The sequence below is a fragment of the Sander lucioperca genome, chromosome 16 (genome assembly GCF_008315115.2).
Source record: "Sander lucioperca isolate FBNREF2018 chromosome 16, SLUC_FBN_1.2, whole genome shotgun sequence".
NCBI lineage: Eukaryota > Metazoa > Chordata > Actinopteri > Perciformes > Percidae > Sander > Sander lucioperca.
This window is the reverse complement of record NC_050188.1, coordinates 1,511,607-1,537,326: the sequence shown is the minus strand read 5'-3', so window position 1 is coordinate 1,537,326 and position 25,720 is coordinate 1,511,607. Positions and strand designations below refer to the sequence as shown.

General features: G+C 40.9%; 1 protein-coding gene across 1 annotated transcript; it reads right to left on the bottom strand.

Annotated features, from left to right (window-relative positions):
* Nucleotides 1–6,015: 6,015 nt before the first annotated feature.
* On the bottom strand, nt 6,016–24,989 carry LOC116047769 (protein-glutamine gamma-glutamyltransferase 2-like). The gene is made up of 16 exons (XM_031296744.2): nt 24,790–24,989; nt 21,070–21,240; nt 19,949–20,203; nt 18,958–19,076; nt 18,238–18,366; nt 16,460–16,637; nt 15,865–16,000; nt 14,809–14,918; nt 13,921–14,036; nt 13,656–13,782; nt 13,412–13,566; nt 10,509–10,683; nt 10,126–10,289; nt 8,191–8,324; nt 7,520–7,691; nt 6,016–6,261 (listed from the first exon to the last, which is right to left on the bottom strand). Exons 1-15 carry the CDS (start codon nt 24,941–24,943, stop codon nt 7,544–7,546), a joined length of 2,271 nt encoding a protein of 756 aa, XP_031152604.2. The 5' UTR covers nt 24,944–24,989; the 3' UTR covers nt 6,016–6,261; nt 7,520–7,543.
* Between the last annotated feature and the right edge of the window lie 731 nt (nt 24,990–25,720).

Genomic DNA, 25,720 nt, shown 5'->3' with positions numbered 1-25,720 from the left:
CACCAAGTATAAACACAGCCGTAAATTTGTGTGGGATGTAGAATGGTCGGCATTTAACAGTCACAAACTGTTGTAACAAAAACACAGCAGTCTCTGAACTCACGTTGGGAGTTTCGTTGAAGTTGGATGTAGTCCAGTTTGTTGTCTAATTAGTGGACACTTGCAAGCAGTATTGATGGAACAGGTGGCCGCCTAGCGTTAGCTTTCCACCGACACATTCGTTCAACGTTCCCCGCTGTCCCTTTACTGGCCAGATGCATCGAGCAACACCGCTGGTCTCGATAGCCAGCGGGCGAAGCTTGCATAGTGTGTCGAGTATTCCGTCTGTAATAAAGTGTCCTGCATATTCTCTGATCTGTACCAATGTATCCCGGTGGGACACGTGTGCGGTAGTTTGAATGCACATAATTGTTGTTCTAAAATTTCCTTCGGGATGAATAAATCTATCTAACAGTTTCTGCTGAGAAGCTAAGCGATGATTCAAGATGGCTGACACTCGTTTTTACCTCGGCAATCTCCGGAAAAAGCTGATAGTCCAACCCCCTATGGGCTATGCGGGTAGTAGTTCCTAGTAGCTCCTAGTACTGGCTGTAGTCCTTTGCCTCTGGGCAAAAATCTTCCGATGATGCAAAAATCGTCGTTTTACGTCATCGGAAGATTTTTTTCCAGACCCACAATACAGAGATTTCTCCTCTCAGGGGGACATGAGGGAGGGAAGCACGGTCATTCAAAAATACTACCATGTTTCTGCTGATACAAAGCTTAATGCTAAATCGGTGAAGTATCCCTTTAAGAAACAAAATGTGCTGTTCTGTATGAGAGGAGTGGAGGGAACCGGCAGTGGGTTTCCTCCGGGTGCTCCGGTTTCTTCCCACCATAAAGACATGCATGCTAGGTAATTAGGACTACAGTTGAAAATTAGCCGACTGGCTAACACTGGCGCTTTTACAGAAATGTTGATTAATGTGCATTGTCCTAATCAAATAAACTTACAAACCAAACCAAAAACTACTGTTCAAAAACTGACAAATGTCCAGTGTTCACTGCAGTGACAAAACCTATACGTGTATATTCTCTGCATGAGACATACACCTATCTTGGACACAAAATTAACATTGCAGGTGAGTGGAAGGAGAAAGCAAACAACTTCCTGGCCGATTTCACATCCAAGTTCGACATGATCGACAAATATCCACTGCCACTGACTATGAAGTTGGAGGCTATTAGACAGGTGGCGCTGTCTAAAGTACATCTGTTCTCCAACGTTCATATCCAACAGAAAGTGCTGAGTGAAATGAATAACAAAACAGTGAGCTTAGTGCAAAAGTGCTTTGGACTTAACACACATAGCACCCAAGATATCATTTTTCACCCCCAATGGGAAGTGGGGCTGGCGGGTACCAAAAGTGATATGGATTTATACCAGAATGCGGATTTCCCACCTTCTGAACATGCTGAATAATGAAGACAAAGATGTTAGGGAGCTGGCTTGATCCTCCCTGTTCCTGGACCTAAGGTGACGCAAGGTCCCCTTGTATGGAGTGATATTCCTATCTTTATTCAAGAGCGCATTATTTCAATTTGAGAGCATTTCTCACTAACTTACGTTCAGATATTGTAATAATTTCCCTCAAAACCTTGCTTTCACACTCAAATAGTCACTGCTCGCGCTTGGATTTGCTGTGCTTGTGCTCAAACTTTGTGCTTGGACTCAGATATTTCTCCTTGCACTCAGGCTGATTCTGCGCGATTGTACCCAGGCTCTTGGTGGGCAGCAATCTGCCACTGCCGGTTGGGACACAGACACGGATACAGATATACAGCTATAGAGAATTCTGATTCATAATAATTATAGCAGTTGGTATGATGAACGGCTGCAATTATAGTAACAATTAAGATAATGGAACTATGACTAGAAATAATAGTTGTAGCAGTTAAGGGCGTAGCCAGGTGTTGCGGGGCATAGTAGGGCATAGCAGTGTGTTTACATATGGGGGTTCCTATGTACCGTCTTCCCCTGCCACAAATTTTCTAGATCTGCCACTGATGTAGGCCTACCGGTATGATCTCAAGAGATTAGTTACAGAACCCACACACACACACACACACACACACACACACACACACACACACACACACACACACACACACACACACACACACACACACACACACACACACACACACACACACACACACACAAACAATACTTTAATGGACTACACAAAACTAAAAGACTGAAAAGCTGAAAAAACAAAGCAATAGTATTAAGTACTTAATTTTAAGGAACTGGCAGGGTAGCTGACTGTAGTAACTTCTCAGTTTGCTGCTTGTTGGGGGCACAGTAATGTTTTCGTTTCACTTTTCACACTGTGTTTATGTCCTTTGGAGATTATAAAACTTTAGATGAGCGCAATCCGCCCTCTGGTGGCCAAATTGGATGTAACATTGTAGAACGTAGCAATAGATGTCTTTTCAGAGCAAGTGGCAAAAAAAGGTCCTTTACCACACGTTCTTCTATCTATATATATACTTATATAAATTATATATACATATAACTTTGGAGGTGCCTCCTACTTTGACCATGGGACTTTTGCCCATACTCTGCACAGAACAAAATGTCTTTTAAGAGCAAGTGGCAAAATAGGTTTACCACCTGCTCTTCGATATATATATGGAAGAGCAAGTGGTAAAGGACCTATTTTGCCATTTGCTCTTAAAATACATTCTGTTTCTGTACAGTGTACAGAAACATCTGTGCAGAGTATAAGCAGAAAGTCCCATGGTCAAAGTGGGAGGCACCTCCAAAGTTGGCTAAGAATGACAGAGCTAAGATCCTGTGGGACTTCCAGATTCAGGGTTCAGTGGCTCCAGCAAATTCCAGGAACAACATCAGGAACAGCTTAGATCCTGCACAGTTCATCAGTGGAGTGAGCTAATAAAGAAGGATTACATTTATAATTGCTTCAAAAAATGTACACTTGTCTCGCAAATGCAGGAACTGTAGCAGTCAAGTCCTGAGACAGTAGTCTGACTGACTGGAAGAATGAATAAAAAGCAAGAAGTGTTAAAGGTCCCATGGCATGAAAATTTCACTTTATGAGGTGTTTAACATCAATGTGAGTTCCCCTAGCCTGCCTACGGTTCCCCAGTGCTCAGATGGGCCGATCTGGAATCTCCTCCTTATGACGTCATGAGGGGAAAGGTTACCTCCCCTTTCTCTGCTTTGCCCGCCCAGAGAATTTGGCCCGCCCATGAGAAAGAGAGAGACATCATGGCTTGAAAACAAGTGAAGCATGGCAGTTGGTCAAGGCCACACCCTCCACCTTGCCCCCACTCTCTCCTCCTCAATAGCATTTAAAGCTACAGACACAGAAATGGCACATCCTAAGTAAAGCTCATTGTGGGACTGGCTCTAGTGGCTGTAATTCTGCACCAAGGCTGAATACGGGAAATACTTCAGATAGAGTATTAAGGGACCACTAAGGCCTATATAAAAGCATCCAAAAAGCGTGTCATAGGACCTTTAAGTAAAAGCTGGTCTCCACCCCATCCTTCCAACAGCAGTGAATGCACCATTAGACAAAAAGCAGCAGTTGTTTCTATTTTTAGAAAGAGGTACTATAAATCTTTTTGTCTTGCCCTGGTTTTTTGGATAATTAGTTGTCATGATATTACATAAAAGTACCATTATGTTTCAATGAAATCCAACATGCTGTACCTCATATATTCCCGTAAAAAAGTTTATTTTTGTTTATTAGGTAATACGTGCATATGTCAGCTTTTATTGGATTTGTGTGAACGCTCATCATACTGTTGGTCATGATCTTAGTGTGGACAAAGAGCTATTCTTCCTTCTTGGATAGTTTCATGTGAAGGATTTAAAGAGGCCTGAGGAGGTAAAAGATGCTACTATTTTGGTCTAAGACAAATACAAAAACATTTGAGAATGGTCTGTATAATAGACCAAATATTGTGTTAGAGAAATATGTATTTGTCTTTCTTATCCCTTAAATCATCTGGTGACCCCTCAGATGTCTGCAGGAACCTGACCCCCAGGTTGGGAACCAGTTAACACATTTAATTTTATTATAACAGCAGTGTTATTACAGAAAGATCTATAACGCCACTATTAAAGACAAGGGCACAAGGCTTTCAATAACATTTTATTTGTGCGTGTTGCCAACATATTCAATAAAAACATTTTTTTTATATTCAGTCCATTTGCCACAAGGAAACATTTGAACTCAAGCTCACAGGAACAAGCACTGCATTGCATGCATTGCAGTGCATTGATTTTTTTGACTGCAAGACTTTAGAAGGCTGCAGTTTAAATTGGACCCTGAACATATCAAATTGAGACAACAGTGGAGTGAGTATACTCCTCTGTTGTATGTCAGTGCATTCTTTAGTTACGTAAACTTTCCCTTTACATGATTTCCTGATAAAATGTTGTACCTGAAGTGGCACCACTGGTCTAAATGTACTGCAGGCTAATACTGGTTCTTCACATTTTTATATCAGTGTATGTGTGGCCAAAGTGTGTGTAAAGTTATTTATAGATAGCATCAGCTCTACACTGTTTCTCCAATGGCATGTCCTAAGGAAAGCTCATTGTGGGACTGGCTCTAGTGGCTGTAATTCTGCACCAAGGATGAATTTCGGGAAAAAGACTTCAGATACAGTATTAGGGGACCACTAAGGCCTATATAAAAGCATCCAAAAAGCAGCATGTCATAGGAGCTTTAAGAGACAGCCACACTTATTAACACCCTCAATATCTTTTTTTTATATTAATATTAATAAATATTTATTGGAGCAAATACCATTAGATGTGTCATATTTAAGTGTATGTTGGCTATACCTAACATTTCTAGATTTAAAGGACAATTCTGGTGTATAATAACTTGGGGGTTGGTTTTCTCATCTTTATGCAACTTTTCCTTTGGTTATGGTAACCTTAGTCTGGATCAACAGAAGTACATTTCCAGGATAAAGCCTGACATGCCAGGTCAGGCTTTGAAACTCACCTTCCGCTCTCTGTGTGTTGCTGGGAAACAACAACAAACTTCGAGCTAGCAAGCTACACGCTTAAAGTGCCCATATTATGAAAAAAACACTTTTTCTGGGATTTGGGGTGTTATGTTGTGTCTCTGGTGCTTCCACACACATACAAACTTTGAAAAAAATCCATCCATGCTGTTTTGAGTGAGATACGGTTTCTGAATGTGTCCTGCATTCAGTCTCCGGGTGAGCTGTTCAAAATCGGCACGGCTTGTGACGTCACAAGCCGAAACGAGCAGGCTAACCGCAACCATTAGCTCGTAGCGTTAGCATGCTAACGCTAGCATGCTACCTTGTTCTCAATAGCAAAGCACTGCTACAACACACATAAGTTCACCATAATCTACAAAAGAACTACTTACATGTGTGCCCTCATTTAGAAGTCTCCCAGCTAATCCTGCCTTGTAACTGACCAAAGTTGTAGAAACAGCCTTTCTTTTACTGTCTATGGAGCTAGCTAACTGACATGATCTACATCTGAGCTACTGGGCATGTGCAGTGCAATCAAAGATAGTACAGAAGAAGAAGAAGAAAAGAGGTCTCACTCTGTAGCTAAAACAGAGACCAGCTGAAAAGAGGATCTGCAGCAGTGAGAGAGAGCACTGCAGTACAACAAAAATATGGTGTTTTTTGAAAATTAAACCATGTAAACCTATTCTGGTACAACCTTAAAATACAATTATGAACCTGAAAATGAGCATAATATGGCTGCTTTAAAATGGCGATTGTGATTGGTTTAAAGAAATGGAATGCATGTGTGGAGGAGCCAGACCTTCCTACCCAACGCTATAGAGATAGGTTTGGCAATGCAAGATTATGGTAACATTATACTCAACTGGGCAAATTCTGAGATCTGGGAACAAAGCAACATCACTAGAGCAAAGTACAACAGGGCAACATACAGTACAGGAGCAGTCCAAAAGGTTGTAAACAAACCACAGTATATCCATATATAATCCAGATGATCTAAATCACTTTATTTACAGGTTAAACTGAAAGTACGTGCACCTAAAATGTTGGTACTAATCCATAATTGCACAGGAAAACTGTGAACACAACTACAGTAAGTAGAGCTCTGCTGGAAGTTTCAGTGTTTATGGGTTTTTCTTTGCAGTCACCATTGTAAATCTAAACTGACTGCAGCTTCCCTTCTCTGCGATAGAGCAAGATACAAACTTGAACCTACAACGTCTGTGACTCTTACTAGAGATGCACCGATTGACCAGCCGGTGACCAGAATTGGCCAATTTTCACGTGACCGGCCATGACCGGTGACCGGCCGGTCAGACTGACATATGGCGATTTTATGCCGGTCAAATGCACTCGGGTGCCGCATGATTTACATCGCGCAACAGCAACATTACACGTGCACATGCAGGGTTTTCGCTGTATGCATGTAGCAGTGGCGCACTGCCACTCAATCAGCTGTTTATGAAATGTCATACAGTCGTAATTATACACGGCTCCAACAGTCAGTCGCTCTCTCTCCCCTCTGAGGCTGAAAAACTGGAACATGAAAACCGCACTCACGCGGGTCCCATGAAATATGACAGCTACAGTTTATCGGAAAATAGCGTTGGGCACACTGACGTTGATGAATTTACTGTTTATCAGACCCCAGATGAGACAAGAAGCTAACGTTAGCAAACAATGTGTTGTCCCTCTGCCTCTGACGCCCCGCTGGCCGCTGTAGGACACGCTGTAAACAAAAAAAAGAAAAAGAAAAGAGACGCTGTATTCCTCCGACACGCTGTAAAATGAGCGGTGACGGTAAATCATCTGTTTCAGGTAACGGCACACTAGGGTACCATCTATTTGCTGGATTGTTCCGAGGTAACCGTTGGTAGCTAACGTTAGCAGATAAGCCCGTTGACAGCAACGGTAGTGTTCATATTTATGCACAATGACACATAAAGCAAACTTGCTAAAAAAGGAACTACACGCTGTTTTCAGGTAACGTTACTATTGACGTTCAAACAGGCCTGTGTGTGTGTTTTTGAGAAATATCTTTATACTGCATTAAGGCTATATTTATTTTATTTTTATTTGTTATTTATATAGTCTATTATTGTATTGCCATTAACTGTTTTCCCTGTTTCCACACATACAGAAGTTTAGTTAGTAGTAGTAGTAGTAGTAGTAGAAGGAAATGGTTCTTCCATAACATTGCACTTTAGATGTGTGTTAATTTCCCACACCAGGAGTAATTTATATAGTTGTATTTTATAGCAATCGATTATCTATTTAAAAATGTTCTATGTTCTATGCAAAATGTAACATTTTCTATTAAAGAAAAGATATAATAAATAAATAAAAAAATAAATATTTGTGTGTGCTGTAAAGTGGTTAGAAAAAAATGAAATCGGAATCGGCTAAAATCGGTATCGGCTGGCCTAACTCAAAGAAAATCGGAAATCGGAATCGGCCTAGAAAGTTGTAATCGGTGCATCTCTAACTCTTACTCAGCGATACAGAGAATTTACAGCTTTACATCTACAGTGCAGCTGCCCTTGATATCTCTGAAGGTGGAGCAGTCAAAGTCGGCCACGAGAGTCTTGTTACCGGGCTTGTAGGGAACAAAGGGGAACTTGACACATATTCGGTTGTTTGTCTTCAAATCTGGAATCCTGTGGTAACACAAAGATTTAAAATAAACAAAGATCAGATTCATAATCTTATTTGCTTATTCTTTGATCAGTGAGTTCTGGATTTAAGTCAAAATTGCACTAGTTTCAGATAGTTTTATTAGGCAAAGTTGTTATGTAGCTGCTTGTTTTTCAACAGACATGTTGGAATTCTTTTGTTAAATAAAAAAGGATTTTTGTACATTTCTCAAAGTAAGGTATCCAAAAAGGTTTTGGTGTCGGCATATAGATCAGAAGTGCATGAGTATGTAAAACATTTCAACCCAGCCCTTATCACACAACCCCTATACATGTACAGAAAACACCCAAACACACAACTATCACTGAAATGAATGACTGGTCAACTGACTGAATGACAAAACAAGCGTAAATTCGCTACAGCTGCAAACATGGATGCACGTGCATCCACCCACACACACACACACACACACACACACACACACACACACACACACACACACACACACACACACACACTCACTTGACTTCAATGTCCTCTTTCAACAGGCCACTTCCAGAGATAGTCAGAGTGCACTCCTTCAGCGTCTCGGTGACCGGGTTCATGAAAACCACCTCCCCTTCTGCCTCTCTGTTCAGTTTGGTTATACCAGAAACCTGGAACACACACATTTTAACAGATTATTCATGTACACTCAGTCAAACAACTGAACCGCAACCTGTTGAAACAGCAATACCCATCATGCATCAAGACGAGAGAGAAAAACAGCCCAAAAACTGTTTTTATGCCAAGTAGTTTATAATTGTCTCCCAAACTCTAACCACGTAATGACACGATAATGGCTAACATAATAATATCCCACATATAGGCAGCGGTGGAAGTATTATCCTTTATGTAAGTAAAAATAGTAATAATACCACTCTGTGATATTCAATAACTTAAGCAGAAGTATGTAGGTATTATCAGCGAAATGTACTTAAACTATTTAAAATACTCATTGTGTAGCAAAATATTCCCTATCTGATGTTTTTGATTAATATTGCTGCTGTATTAATGTGTATGTTGCATTTGATTCCTGTAGATGTTTAAGATTATGCTAATATTATTAATAAGACTCTACCAGAAATGCATCATATTCTATGAGATCATCATATGTTGCTGTCTTGTGAGAACCATGTATCTCTAAAGTCAACCTTTTATGGTGTCAGAAAAACAGCCATGTTTTCAGCTTTGTGACGAGGCATTTACCAGCTGAATCAAGAGGCTTTTTAAAGACTTTGTTTAGCTTAAGAAAGAGGAGAACGTTCTTAACACATAAAGGAACACTTCATCTTTCACTTCATCACAAACATTCAACATCAACACATCTGGAGATACATGGGTTTCACTGGACAGGAAGGGGATGAAAAACTGAAATATCTCAAAGACCTTTGGATGGATTGCCATGTTTGTACAGACATTCATGGTCCCCAGAGGATGATATCTGCAGACTGTGGTGAGCCGCTGACTCTCAGCACCACCAGCAGGTTGACATTTTGGATGGATTGCCACTTAACACAATCCGAGACTGGTGATCCCTAGTCTGGCTCAATGGATGTACATTGCTTGGATAAAGCCTGACATGATGTCCCTCCCCTTCCGATATCTCTGCTATGTCTTTTGTAAGGGCACCGTTGCTGCATCTGGAGCTTAGTGCGACCCAGAATGGCTATGATTGGTTTAAAGAAATAAAAACAAGCCAGAGGTTTTGTCCCCTACCCCAGAATAGATAGGTGGTGCAGCCAGACCATACTGCATTGCTGACACAGCGCTGTAGAGCTAGGTCTAGCAATGTGAGACTAGGTTGTTGTGTATTTCGGTCTACTATTAGATTCATAGTTGAGATACACCTGATGGATTACGGGTAACTTTGGCCTCGGTTATTGGTGTTAGCCATGCTGTTGTAAAGACATGCTGTTGATATAATAAACGGTTAATATTCCGTCGTAGTCCGGGTTATCATTGTCATATCTAGCAACATGAAAGAGGGAAGAATATAACTTTATCTCATCTTGTGAAATATCTCAATTTTACACGGACACTAATGGTTTCCAGAGGATTCAACATAATCATTTTAATGATCTCCTGACTTTGACATTTCTGGATTTGAGTGAAATGTCTGAACAACTATTGGATGGATTGCCATGAAATTTGTGCACACATTAATGTCCCCCTCAGGATGAATTTCAATTAGTTCAATACTTCATATTATTACCAAATACCTGCAAAATGAATGACAATGCTATCAGCATCATTTGTAGTTTAGTGCTAATTAGGAAATGTTAGCTCATTTAGTATGGCGTCACAGAGCCGAAAGCGTGGCTGTAGACGTAGTCTTGTTATGTACACTGAACTGATATTATTATTTTGTTACAAAGCTAGATAACTTGATTTTAGAGTCAGAGGTTTTTTACTGACCGTGATGGAGATAGGAGGGTCAAGCAGCACGACGTCATGCACAGCCAGGTATGTGTTATCTGGCTTCTCTTTGTCCGTGACCAAGGCTGAAACCTTCATGTTGTCACACTCTATCATGAGTTTATGGTAAGCAGAGAATGGGACCTGGATAGGGACAGAGAGATCTCCAAGAGACAAAGGAAGAAAAGAGTTTTAAAGTAAAATTCAAAGAAGCATACAGTGTTTTCTCACCTAACCCTTCTGGTATCAAGACACACAGATAGTGTTGGTTTTATTTGCCCACCCTTTGAGATATCTGTCTTTGAGATATCTGTCTTTGAGATATCTGCCTTCAAAATTCAACAGCAACATCTCTGTCCAGGGAGCACCCACAGAAGATTCACCTTTTCCACTCTGCAGTGTCTCCTCCTTCACCTCGGTCTGGATGGTCCCAGCTGGTGAGCCGTTGTACCTCATGGCTTGGACGCTGATGTTGATGGACAGTCGCATGGCAGCACTGCTTGTACTCTGCAGCACCAGCATCAATCTCACATCCTTACAGTACTTTGGTGGGGTCACCTGCAACAGCACACAATAAAAGGACTGAGACATTAGCCTTGTTCTGTTCCACAGTGTACATAAACAGTACTTCCTGCTCCCTGTCCAGGAAATGTCAGTTTAGGAAACTTCCCCTCACCAGATTCATCAACGCAGATATTACTTCCTCAATGCGTCACCCTCATAACGTAAACATCTTGGATACGTTGCTGCTACTACATAAGCACCAATCCCATATCCATGGATACAGGTAACAACTGTTACAAAATGTGTTTGTTTTGGTTTAAAAGCCCTGGGAAGATGAGCTACTGAAGGTGCCAATTTGTGATTTGTAATATTAGGCCCCATCCATCCATCGCGGGGACAGCAGCTCCAGCAGCTCCAGCAGCTCCAGCAGGGGACCCCAAACTTCCCTTTCCAGAGCTACATTAACCAGCTCCGACTGGGGGATCCCGAGGCGTTCCCAGGCCAGGTTGGAGATATAATCCCTCCACCTAGTCCTGGGTCTTCCCCGAGGCCTCCTCCCAGCTGGACGTGACTGGAACGCCTCCCTAGGGAGGCGCCCAGGGGGCATCCTTACCAGATGCCCGAACCACCTCAACTGGCTCCTTTCGACGCAAAGGAGCAGCGGCTCTACTCCGAGCTCCTCACGGATGACTGAGCTTCTCACCCTATCTCTAAGGGAGACGCCAGCCACTCTCCTGAGGAAACCCATTTTGGTCGCTTGTACCCTGGATCTCGTTCTTTCGGTCATGACCCAGCCTTCATGACCATAGGTGAGGGTAGGAACGAAAATTGACCGCCAGATCGAAAGCTTTGCCTTCTGGCTCTGTTCTACTTTTGTCACAACGGTGCGGTAAAGTGAATGTAATACCGCCCCCGCTGCACTGATTCTCCGACCAATCTCCCCCTCCAAGACCCCAAGGTACTTGAACTCCTTCATCTGGGGTAAGGACTCATTCCCTACCTGGAGTAGGCACTCCATCAGTTTCCTGCTGAGAACCATGGCCTTAGAGGTGCTGATCCTCATCCCAGCCACTACACACTCGGCTGCGAACCGAACCAGTGAGTGCTGAAGGTGACGGACCGATGCCATCACGACCACAACATCTGCAAAAAGCAGCGATGAGATCCCCAGCCCACCGAACTGCAACCCCTCCCCACCCTGACTACGCCTCGATATCCTGTCCATGAATATCACAAACAGGATTGGTGACAAATTGCAGCCCTGGCAGAGGCCAACCCTAACCTGGAACGAGTTCAACGTACTGCTGAGAACCCGAACACAGCTCTCGCTTTGGTCGTACCTTTTTGAACAGTGGAACCACTACCCCGGTCTGCCACGCCTTAGGCACTGTCCCAAACTTCCACGCAATATGTCATCCAACACAACCCCACCACACCCGGAGCTTTCAGCATTTCTGGACGGATCTCATCAATCCCCGGGGCTTTGCCACTGTGGAGTTGTTTGACTACCTCAGTGACTTCCACCAGGGAAATTGACGACAATCCCCCATTATCCTCCAGCTCTGCCTCTAACATAGAGGGCGTGTTAGTTGGATTCAGGAGTTCCTCAAAGTGCTCCTTCCACCGCCCAATTACCCCCTCAGTTGAGGTCAACAGCGTCCCATCCTTACTGTACACAGCTAGTTCCCTGTTTCCCTCTCCTGAGGTGGCGAAAGGTTTCCCACACCCGCTGCTTTGCCTCTTTCACGACAGAGGCTGCAGCCCCCTTAAGTACCCTGCAACTGCCTGATATAAGGCTATATACATAAAATTGACTTGACTGGGTTGTTGAAGGATACCCTGGTCATTACTAATGTTTTTTACTGAAACAATTACGGATATTCAATATTTTAAAATGTGGAGTCGCACATGTGCAGTAGCTAGGTAAGGACTACTAGCAATTAAGAAGCAGAGTGCGAGGGCGTGCCATGCTAGCAGCTAGGCGAGCATTATAACGTGTGTTACAAAGTGATGCACGTTTGTCATGGAAGAAAAAGCTGTTTGGAGCAGTTTGTGAACAGTGTTTTCTGTTGGAGATGGTAAGTCCCTTTGGGGTGGACTTTGGGCTTTTTCACTTTGTAAACCTATAACGTGCACAAAAAGATATATGACATAATAAAGGAAAGGGAAAAAGCCAAAAAGCATAATATGAGCACTTTAATATATATTGTATATATACAATATATACTATATATTGTATTAAATTTGGATTTGCAACTTATTTCACCTTATTGTTATCTTAGACCTTTATACTTGCACTCTTCCTTGAAATTGCAACTGCTGCACAGCAACTTCACTCTGGATAAACTTATCTCATCTAATTTTTAAATCTATTCATTAATTTTATATTACTCATGCATAAGATCTCAAAAAATTTAAATGTGTTTGTTGCTAGACTATTTAGTATGTATGTTGGCCTCTTTATGACTTAAACTTGAGAAATGGCGCTGCCTTGTTGTTTAAAATGTCATTGTATGTAAGTTAATATAAGTTTTGATTATCGTGTAGATGCTGCGATCTTTCATGTTGTGTCTCTTCACATGTGAAAGATGAGTTGTGAACTATTTACAGTAAAGCAGAAAAAAGTTAATATTTCGAAGGTTTGTTGGACATTTTTGCTTTCATTAGAAAATAGACAATAGACGTGGCTGGAGGGGAGAGAGATTGGAAACGGCAACAAAGGTCCCTGTTCTTCCTGTTCAATATCTATAAAGGAAAACTTCAGGGAGTTTCTGTGACACACCTCTTCAAAATGCATGGACATTGGCTGTGACGGAGGTTGAGGGGGGATGACTGGGGTTACTACGTCCGTCTCCTCCTCCTTCTTCTCAATCTCATCAACCTTGGAGAGGTCTCTGGTGGTGGCGTAGTGAAAGACAGACCTCTCTTTCTCTGTTCCTGTAAATGTAGTGATTCAGTCAATATTCAGAGCCCCTATTGTAATCATGTACAGCTGCTTGTGTGACCTGTTTGTCAGGTGAACCCACCCTCTCTGTATTTGTAGCTGTCGGTGATGTTCATCCTCTTATTGGAGCCGACAGACTTGGTAGAGATATTCTGACCGACTCTCGCCGTGTCAGAGAAGATATTCACTTTTGAACCGTCAGCTTTGACCTGACAGGACACACAAACACAAACTATAGAAACAACAAAAAGACTAAAGTAACATTTCATTGTTTGACTTTTTTTTTTTTACACTAAATTCACTAAATGTGGCATTGATGAGATTAGGCTCAAGCTCTGCTCACTGACCAGCCAGTCAATGCAGTCGGCATTGACCTCAGCGAAGACAAATGGGGTGTCATATTTGAGGTCTGTTTCTCCGTTCAGGATGGCTACGACGGGGGCTGGACCGCAGCAGTAAACACCTACAGGAGGAGAGACAGGACAAATCAGGAAATAAAGTAACAACCTTTGCAACTGACAACTACGTTTCAGTATCACATATCACACAAAATTCCATCATGTAAGGCTTCAAGTAATAGGTTTGTGTCTGAACCAGGCCCCTAGAAAAAGCATTCAGCCTTATAGCACTATTTATCCGGTGGCCACTTGTGCTATTGCAACGGAAAATCCCCCGGCGACCCAGAAAGGATTTTCCTCAAAGGCCAACTTTGTAAAAGATACGTCTGTAAAATTGCTGCCAGGACATCTCGAACCACCTTTATAGATTGCACACAGACAACTTTTTAGTTTGCACACAGACAACTTTATAGCTTGCACACAGATAACTTTAGCCTGCACACAGTCAACTTTTTGGGAGGAAAAGAAGTGTGTTTGAGGTAAAAGTGGAGTCTGTGCATGCTTTCTTGATATATGGCCTAAACGGCCCTTCATACTACATAACTACAAGGCAGATATACAGTACAAGTGATTTCATGGCCCACAGAGGATTCATCCTAATGTTTTTTTATTAAATATTTCTTAATAGAACCTTCAGGTCAAAATTTCCGCTTGAGTACAAGAAATATGAAAAAATTATAAACCCCAGAAGATGAACTTTTTTTTTATGTTGGATAATAAAATCTCGTAGAAGCGGGTCAGCATGAACTGTAAAAAAGTTCAAGAAACAAGGTTATCAGAGAAGGGAAGAAAGTGTATCTCTGCTAAAGTTTATGGAGATAAACAAGAGAGTCCAACCTTGGCTCTTCTCCTGTGGTGTTGGATCCAAAACTTGCCAACCGTCATATTTGCCGTCCTTTGCCAGGTCTGGCCGCCTCATCCATGCCTCCACCCACACGTGGTAGTTCCTGAAACACAAAACAACATTCAGATTATGCAACAGTGCAGTAGATCTGAACAACACTGGAGAATTATATTCAACAATAATATTTCAGGGTTAGTTTGTTTTCACTAACCGGTGTCCAAAAAAGACACATTTAAAGTCAAAGATTCTTACATATGAACTGTGATATTAAAAGTTTTAGATTTCTGTAGTAATATCTAATCTAATATCTAATATCTAATGTACAATGAAAGAGTCATTGGTGGCTGTAATTGCTTTTCTTCTCCATACAGACTGTAAAGCCTTGTATTAGCTTCAGAACGAGGACTGTAGGACTGTCACATTAGGAAGCGGTATTTTCACGGCCAGGATGAACAGGCAGAAGACTGCAGCGACCAACTCCTTCAACATGTGTTTGAATGTGAATATTACATCAGCAAAGACTTGAAAAAGTGTATCCTTCATTGTCACTGTAGAATTTGAGAATGTCCGACCTCGGCAGTGGCAGACAGCAATGCATGCTGCTAACCAGCTTATCTTAAAATGACTCGTGCAGCGTGAAAGTATGGTTCCCAAACAGCACAGTGTAAAATAACGGTCTAGTGTGAAGGTTGGGGTAGTATATGGGTATAAAAAGCATCTAATTTCACATGTCCTTTTCACATGCCTGTAGAAAATCTGTATTTATAGTCTTAAAAATCTTTCTTGCAATTTTTGCATCAACTAAGAGCAATTATATTTTGTAAACGTTATTTTTGAAGAAAAGGATGATTGTAATGTTTTATATATATGGTGATATATCAGTCACAGGAAACCGGAAGCGACCTCAGCCACCCCCCTGATGAAGGCAATATGGACAAAAACGTTGAATAAAGCATGGTGAGCTTGATAAGAGCTGTGCTACAGATTTTAATTTTGATGGACATGCATTGAAGTGCTGTGTGTAAGATATGGTAGCCTCTGTATCTCACCAAACACTGTCTTGGGTTGGTTTCTCTCTGACTCCGTAGTCGGCGTGATACACGTCGATGGTCAGACTCCTGTCGTTGTCGTGGGCTGACTCAAAGTTGGTGACCACGCGGCAGGGGATGCCCAGCAGGCGCATCACTGGAACCAAACATAAAAGATCTGAGTTAGAATTAGTAGCCAAACGTTATCCTACTTTGCTTGAATTGAATGAAACATTTGCCCAATTGTAAATCGGTTTTAACATGACCATTCGCATACACTGGGCATGTGCATGCCGGTGTAAACAGAAAGCAGATTGTCTGACGTTACTCTGCGGTTGAAAATCATGGATTGGAAGTTGAAAATACAGAAAATACTTTGGAGAAAGAACAACAAGGGTGAAAAGTACAACCGTCGTTGTTTCCAGGTTTTTCAGTTTGTGCCTGTCCAGACTACAACGCAACCCTGAAGTTTTTGAAACCAAAACGGGGGCAGCAGTGTTTCCAAATGTCTCTGTTTAATGGGCTCAGAGTAGTGTGTACGTGAGGCGTAAACGTAGCAAAAGATATTAGTTTTTAAACCAAAACATAGTAGTGCAAATGTAGCCTCAGACGTTACCTGAGCACATCACACCGGCAAACACCCAGCACTGCCCGTACTTGACCGGATAGGAGCCGATGACGAACCAGCGCTTAAGGATGGCGTAACTGCCGGTCCAGCGAGAGGGTAAGACCCCACCTATAAATGAACCTCCCCAGCGTCCCTCCAGGACACCACGGTCATCATCAGAGTTGATCTGGAAGAAAACAAGGAAATTCTCATTATTTTAATGTGACTTGTGTTTTTGTTTCTGAAAATTACAACTATATTAAAGACTCTGTCACATAAGACACAATTCCCAAGTCTTTATATATTTCCGCTACATCTGTTGTCTTCTTGTTTAGCTCTTTATTGGCACTAACGTTTACAGAACTATTACAGTATCCCTGCCAACTGCAAATACTTGGAACTGCATGAAATTCAAACAGAAAAATTTTGACTGACCGACTATTTGATTTCAATGTTAAACTTCAAGCTTATTGAAAAAAGGTATGAATTATTTACAAACATGTATAAGTGTAGGTCTGATGGTTAATTATAAAGTGAGAAACCCTTTATTAACAATTTTTGCACTTTCTAAAAAGCCATTCTGCGTGTCTGCAAGTCTGTGTAAAGTTACAAAGGAGCATTAGTTTCTAACTTTATAATAGGCAAAAAATGATTCTTAAAAGGCTTCCCATGTTCACCAAAAAATTACGTACATTTATAAATGTACTGTACTTAAATGCAATGTTGAGGTACCTGTACTTTACTTGAATCTTTCCATTTTATGTTGCTTTATACTTCTACTCCACTAGATTTAAGAGGGAAATATTGTACTTTTTACTTCTCTACATTTATTTTGATAACTTTAGTCACGTTGCAGAGTCAGATTATTAATACAAAATATAAATTAACTAATAGATTATGATGTGCTTTAACAGGTGAAACCAGCCAGCAGTACATAAAGTAGTTACAATTAGCTCCACTTTTACCACAATAAAGCATTAATCGTAATCCAATAAAATAATATTTAACACTCCGTCCCAAGCACAAAAATGGTATCACTCTGCATCACATCATTGCTGGATTTTGGTACATAACATTCAAAATGTCAGCCCATAAATGCTTTGCTGCCATAAAAGCTTTGTGAAGTTATCTTTAAACTAGAATTACCACATTGCTGTATGCCTCCGCTAACCAGTGGAATGGTTGCAGTTTAGACATTGATGTAAAATGCAACAACTGATGCACTATGTAGAAGACTTTAAAGGGAATTTAATAAAAAAGGTATTTAGAGTATTTTTTTGGTTAAAAGTGGATGCTTCACATGCATCTTCAACCTGGCAGCGCAGAAGAGCTACACAATCACCACAGTTTCAAGATTAGTGTCACCAATTCAGCATTTGACCAAATGTATCCACTTCTGTTCCTGGATTGAAGTCGAAGGCGTTGAATGACGGCTAGAATATTATGATCTCACAGTGAAGTTCAACTTTGATTTTGGATATTAAATGTCATCACTTCATCATTTTATCCTATTTGACATTTGTGTGAAATTTTATAATTAGCGTAGGAATTCTTGAGTTATGGCCAAAAATGTGTTTTTTCAAATTTAATCAGTTCATCCTTGAGTCCAAGTGGATGTTTGTCTCAAATCTGATGAGATTCCCTCAAGGGGTTTCTGAGATATCGCGTTCACAAGAATGGGACAGACGGACAACGTAAGTGCTGACGGACAAGGGATGAAAACATAGTCCCTCCGGCCACGGCTGCCCCCAGCATGGAGACAAAAAAACATAGAGAGCATGTCCTACCATGGCGCTGACCACGCGGCTGACGTAGATGGGGTTACAGCGAGCAGAGACATCGTCACCAGGGTCTTTCATGTATTTGGGGTTGAGGTCCAACATCCTCAAACAAATGTCCACCATGTCGTCTTCAAACTGGACAGAAGGAGACAGGAAGAGAGGAGCTGCTCTTACGTTGTATTTTATTCATGCCAATACAGTGGTATTTAACTGAGGATGGGAATATAATTTAATCTTTAAAAGATACATCATATGCTCTAAGCAGCAGAGTAGAAAATATTTAAATTCTTCCTTCTCCTTGCTCCTAGTCAAATTCAAACACTAAATTTCCAGATATGAAATTCAAAACTGAATATCCGAGATACCAGGGAATATCTGAATATATATATATATATATATATATATATATATATTATATATTTTGTAGGAATGGTAAAAAAAAAAATTATTCAGTGCTACAAAATCAGTGTTATTTAAAGGATTCAGTAGTGATTACATTTCACAATTAGGTATTCAGTTGCTTTTAAGACTAAAATCTTTATGGCCAAAATTTGCTTCCATGAAACACTTCAAATGATCACCAAGCTGTCAGTGCATCATGATGGGGAGAGGAAAGTAGCAAATGTGATTGGCTGTCATTGTCACAACCTCTGACACCCACATAAAACCTGACTCTGTGTGTGTGTTTGTGTGTGTGTGTGTGTGTGTGTGTGTGTGTGTGTGTACCTGTCCAAAGTCCCAGTTACAAGAGTCAATGTAGTTGCTACTTCCTTTGTAGATAATTCCTTGTTCATTCATCACATACTCATTTATCTCATTCTCATCCTTCAGATACACCCAGTCATCTACAGAGAGAGAGAGAGGGAATTCATGCAGACAGACAGATGATTGTTTTCAGGTTAGAATTATTCAAATACTAAACTTTAGTAAAAGTAGTAAGAAAAAGTAAGCAGTATCAGCAAGATGTACTTAACGCATCAAAGGTAGTAGCAAGGATTTGCAGTGGTAACTACAGTAAGTACATTTACTCAAGTACTGTACTTAAGAACAAATCTGAGGTACTTGTACTTTACTTGAGTGTTTTCTTTTCATGCCACTTTGCTACTTCTACAATTTAGAGGGAAATCAATATTAATAGTACTTTTTACTTCACTACATTTTTCTAACAGCTTTAATTACATTACAAATCAAGACTTTTGCAAACAAAAGATAATAAGAGCTTATGAAACATGATGTTTTGGTCTAAATGAAACTAGCCAAGAGTTATGAATCGATTAGTTGATTGACAGAAAATTAATTGGCAACTATTGTACGGAATAGTTATTTTTTAAAGCATTGTGAAGATTTTTACAAACCAACCAAACAACCAATCGATTAATGGAAAAAAGAGTCAGTAGTTCAATCCATAATTTAAATAATCATTAGTAAATAGTTCAAATTTAGCTCTGCCTCAACCAACTACAACAGTAAAATCCTGATTTTACATTAATGCAAGAGTATTAATAATCTAATGATATAATACATAATGATATAACAGTCACAGAGGGCATTTTTCTGCATTAATTACTTTTACTTTTATACTTGAAGTACATTTTCCTAATTATACTTACAGTACATACTTTTGCTTAAAGAACATTTTGAATGCAAGACTTTTAGACAGACAGACAGACAGACAGACAGACAGACAGAGGGGAAGACAGACAGACAGACAACCTACCGGGACACCAGGGGTTGAAGAGCACCACAGGCTTTGCCAGAACCATTTCCTGATCTCTGTGCTTCACAGTCATGGTGTACTCCCCTATGGGGGTGTCAGCCGGGGGGGTGATGGTGAGGATCAGGTTGCCTGTTACTGTGGAGGAACCCTTGTCAAGCTCTACCTTCCACACCGCCTTTGCTGATGGCGAACGTTTGACAACATCTGGGACACCGAAGAATGATAACGTCCCCTGTTTCTCAGTCGGACGTTTTCCTGTAGAGAGGAGCCACTGAGGGAGTCAGATCTTCATTTATTGTTGTACCAATACTCTCCATCCATCCATCCATCCATCCAACCAACCATCCACCCATCCATCCACCCACCCACCCATCCACCCATCTATCCACCAAACCATCCACCCACCCATCCATCCATCCATCCATCCAACCATCCATCCAAACATCCACCCATCCATCCACCCACCCACCCACCCACCCATCCACCCATCTATCCACCCACCCACCCATCCATCCATCCAACCATCCATCCATCCATCCAAACATCCACCCACCCATCCATCCATCCATCCATCCATCCATCCATCCAACCACCCATCATCCATCCAACCACCCATCATCCATCCAACCATCCACACACCCATCCACCCATCCATCCATCGGTTTTCTCTAACTTAACCATCCACTTAAAGCAGCACTTTTGTCTGTGTTCACCCTGTAATCCCTTGAAAAGACCAATAACTAAAAATACTTGTAGTGAAATTGAGAAAGAAATAGTGCAACGTTTTCAGGCTAGCATAATGAAGACTTAGAAATGTAGCCTTCAGGGGAAACAGTACAAGATGTGTTATATGTTAACAGGAAGAAGAATAGGGTAAACTAAGTTAAATTAAGTTGCCTTTAGCGGGAGTTTAGCAAGACTTGATGCCTCATTTAGTTATGTGGAATAACAAAACTGTCAATTCATCAAAATGTTTTTTTGCCATTATACAGGGATAAAAAGTGAGTAAATTTAGCTTTAGCTAAGGTTTCTGTCAAATATTGTGACTAAATATGTAGTTACTGCGGGAAGTATAGACCTTCAACAACTACTGAAAACAAATACTTTAATGAAGGACCGACCTGTCGCTGCAGAGATGCAGAGCGGCTGAACAGAAGCGTTGAAAGGTTGCCTCAGATTAAGGGTCAGTTTGAAGGGCTGGCCCCGCCTCACTATCAGCTGAGTCAGGGAGATTTCTCTGGTGTGGTGGTTAGCGTTGTTGGTCTGTGGGTGGAGATCCACTCCCTTAAAGACTGAAAGAAATGAACAACATACAAACATGAGAAAGTTCATAGAATCTCTCTACATCAGGCTACCGAAAAAGATAACAGCAACTTTTATTTATTTGACCTTGGTAATATTTAACTGTTATTCACTTTTTGTAAAGAGCAAAAAGTAGGAAAAGCACAGATCTCATTCATCCGTGACAAACCGAAAGACAGTGGCTATCATTTCATTAATTTGCATTGATCAAATAACATTTTTTTTAAATTTACATGAACATCTCTTTCGTGTCCAAAACTTTGGCGCATAGGAAACACATCAAATCAAATGAATACAGTTTTTATGGTTGCCTATAGTAGTCATAAAGAACTGTAAAATAATGATGTTAGTGTAAATCAGTAATAATGCCAGTTATAACACAGTTGTGTTGCTTAAAGGTCCTATGACATGCTGCTTTTTGGATGCTTTTATATAGGCCTCAGTGGTCCCCTAATACTGTATCTGAAGTCTCTTTCCCAAAATTCAGCCTTGGTGCAGAATTACAGCCACTAGAGCCAGTCCCACAATGAGCTTTCCTTAGTATGTGCCATTTCTGTGTCTGTAGCTTTAAATGCTATTGAGGAGGAGAGAGGGGGGGGAAGGTGGAGGGTGGGGGTGTGGCCTTGACCAACTGCCATACTTTGCTCATTTGCAAGCCATGATGTCTCTCTCGCTCTCTCATGGGTGGGCCAAATGCTCTTTGTATGCAAGCAGAGAAAGGGGAGGTAACCTTGCTCCTTATGACGTCATAAGGAGGAGATTCCAGATCGGCCCATCTGAGCTTTCATTTTCTCAAAGGCAGAGCAGGATACCCAGAGCTTGGTTTACACCTATGACCATTTCTAGCCACTGGGGGACCATAGACAGACTGGGGGAACTCATATTAATGTTAAAAAACCTCATAAAGTGAAATTTTCATGCCATGGGACCTTTAAGATTGTTATACTTACATTATAGGCACTTAGGTTATTACAGTCCGAGTTTTCATTCAATTTGTTTATCACAGTATACACAGTAATTAAAGTGGGAGATCTCAACATACTGCAACTTAAGACAACACAAATAAATGACAAAAAATATCTTAACCACTGACAGCACATGCCTCGCATTGTGTAAAAAAAACCAAACTTTTAGAACAAAAGCAAGTTAAACAGTAATATAACACCCCGTGAGAAGCTTGTTTTTGCTGACATTGAGTGGTTTACCATCTGGCCTTGCTGCAGGGATGTAGTGAGGTACTCCAGTACGCCATGACATCACTGCTGGGTGTGGCTAAAGGTGCAACAGAGCATGCCTCTGACCACACCCAGCAGGTTGAACTTTCAATCACTATTATTTAACACAATTACTCATTGCCTTTTGAAAGGATGTTACAATTATTGAATTTAAAGAACAATGGAGGAGAGGAGAGGGAGGGGGAGAGAGAGACAGAGAGACAGAGAGATAGAGAAATATGACTCATCATAATGAGAATGACATCATGAATAATATAATGACATCATGAACAATGGCAATGATAGTAACAGTAAAGATAATAGAACTATGACTAATAATTATAGGAGTAGCAGGGTGTAGCAGCCTGCTACCATGGCGATACAGAAAACATCAGCAAAGAAAGAAAAGCTGAAAGTCGCACACAGCAAGGGAACTAAGTTACAAAGTTACAAAAAATGGATGAACACACTTGTTATTAATAAAAGGCCAATGGCCTGTATTTTTTTTACTAACAATTGAGGTTGGACATGGAGGAGGTGGAAAGCTAATGCATTCACTTCACACTTCAACGAAACTCCCACTGCGAGTTCAGAGACTGCTGTGTTTTTGTTGTTGTGGAAACATGGCTGAACAACAGTGCTGCTCTGTCACCGGGTAAGACTAGCTAGTGGAGGTGGGCTTTTTTAACACGGACTGTTGCAGAAATGGGGTGCTTGTATTCAACTAACTGCTAACTGCTGGTGGAGTTTGTGACTGTTAGATGCCGACCATTCTACATTCCACGCAAATTTACGGCTGTGTAGAACTCTGTGTTTACAGCCTACCAAGCGCTAATGTTAGTATGTGTTAGCTGAACTTTACGGAGCATATCATGTGTGTGCACTAAATGTCGTTTTTATATAATGTTGTTTTTATATAATTTAATTGTGTAACCACGGTGAAACGTTGTTTTGTGTATATGGTTGAAATGACAATAAAACACAGTTGAGTTGACTGTCTCACTGTCTGTAAACGGTAGCTGGGAGTGGACTCAGAGCAGCGAAGCAAGTGCATTCTGGGATTTGGTGTCTTTCATCCACATGAGCTAAAAACACATTTCCTGGCTTTTCTCGGCCTAGAAGGCACCAATTTCAAATTTTTTTTTTCACATTTATACTACATAAGTGACCCAATTTAAAGATATATTCAGCTTTCCAGCAGTGAAATACCCCTTTAAATGTAAAATAGAAAAAATTATCAATGGGATGGTTTAACGACTCAGACTGAGACAGACTGTCTGCCTGAGATGGCTCAGTGAGTCCAGGTCCACAAACTGGCTCAGCATGTTACAGGTGACTGTGATGAAATAGTGACAGAAACTAGGGCAGGGCGGTTAGGAAACAATATGCTTGGCAGAGTGTACAATGTCACTGATATGGAATAAATGTGGTGACAAAAAAAATGAGCAAGACGCAACAGGACGGGATGAGAGAAGAAAAAAAACCTGTCTCCACCTTAAGCTCTCTGAACGACCGCCTGGGAAAGTGTCAACCCTTGACAGCACGCGGTAATGTCACATTCACAAACTAACTGATGTGTGCCTCTAATCTCCTGATAATAATTAAAGCAGTTTAAGCTGTAAGAGGCAAATGTATTCAAAGCTGTGTGCTCGATAGGAGACAAGTTTGAGACGACAATAATTTAATTAACCTGCTGTACATTTTCCGGCTCAGCACTAAACAACAGACACAGTAACAAGCTGATGAACATGGTGAAGAATCTAGCAGCTAAAGAGAAAGACATCATTTTAATAAAATGTGGAGTCCGTATTGAGTTGTATGCATAACCCTGGCACTTTCAGCAATGCAATAGTGTATTGTTTTGTCAAATCGCATTTTGCAACCCATAGTCTCGCTTTGCCAGACCATCCACACACTGCCGAGCGGAGGAGGAGGGTCTGACTAGTCCACACAGCATACCAGGATGGAAAGAAAACATGCTCTGGTTTAATGGCATTTCTTTAAATCAATCACAGTCGTCATGGGCAGTGCTAAACTCCGCAGGAGCCGCTGTAAAATAGTTTTGTGACAGAAAACTCAGATTGGACAGATAGTCTAGCTAGCTGTCTGGATGTACCCTGCAGAGATCTGAGGAGCAGTTAACCATAGAAAATACATGCATCCGGCAGAATTTCCTGCGGCACCAGAGCAATCCCGAAAGTGGAACTTCAAGGATATAGACTATGCAACCCACAACATTATGGACGTCATTCATACAACGCATGCAAGCTAAACTAAACTTAAACTTAAACCAGACAGCTTTGTTAAAGACTTGGATGTACTTACGAGATTCTTCAGTTTTCTCTGTCATTGTTCCAGACATGGTTTGCCTCTTAGAATAGGAGATGTAATGCCAGTCAAACACACGCTGGCATGCTCTCTCTCTGACAGGTGACTGAGTTTTAACTGATTTCAAAATACCTGGGAAGCCCAACCCCATCTCAAATTTACATGCATTACGTCTTGCATCCTGGATTTTTAACCTCTTCCTGGAGGTTTAAACGCTATGGGTTTCTTTCAACCAAATTGCCCAAAAATAACATGGATTAAATGGTTTCAAAACAGTGTCCTGACTAAACTTTGACATAAATCAGTCTGTGATCCACTCAACATCCTCTGATCTTAACTATTAGGCATCTGATTTGCTTTTAAACAAAAAAATTAGGTATAATGTCACATGAATGAGGTTTGCTTACTAATGTTCCAAGCATAAGTGTAAAACTTATTATTAAAGGACAATTCCGGCGCAAAACGAACCTAGGGGTTAATAACAGATGTGTACCGACTCGATCGCCCTCTGGGACATGTTTTCATGCTAATTAAATGTGTTTGTAGCTTGAAACAAGCTAGCGCAGACCGCTGATTAGCTTACAACGCTTATATTAACTTTGTAAGTGTACAGACAGTTTATTAAAAAGATAGATTATAAAGACAGTCGTGTTCTCGTATACAGGCGGCTGCCGTCTTGGGAGCTACTGTCTTTCTAAACACGTGTTATTAACCCCTAGGTTCGTTTTGCGCTGGAATTGTCCTTTAAACCAACACAAGTTAGTGTTAGTGGTGCATATAAGTGACCAAATCGGTTTGTTTTTTTTAAAAGCATCGGAAAAAGTGCAAGAATATAGTACATTTCCAACCTGGAAGGACAACGAGTTCATGGATGACGGGAAGACAACACAAGGGTTAAAAAAGCACTATGAGAGTGGTGAGAGTGAAA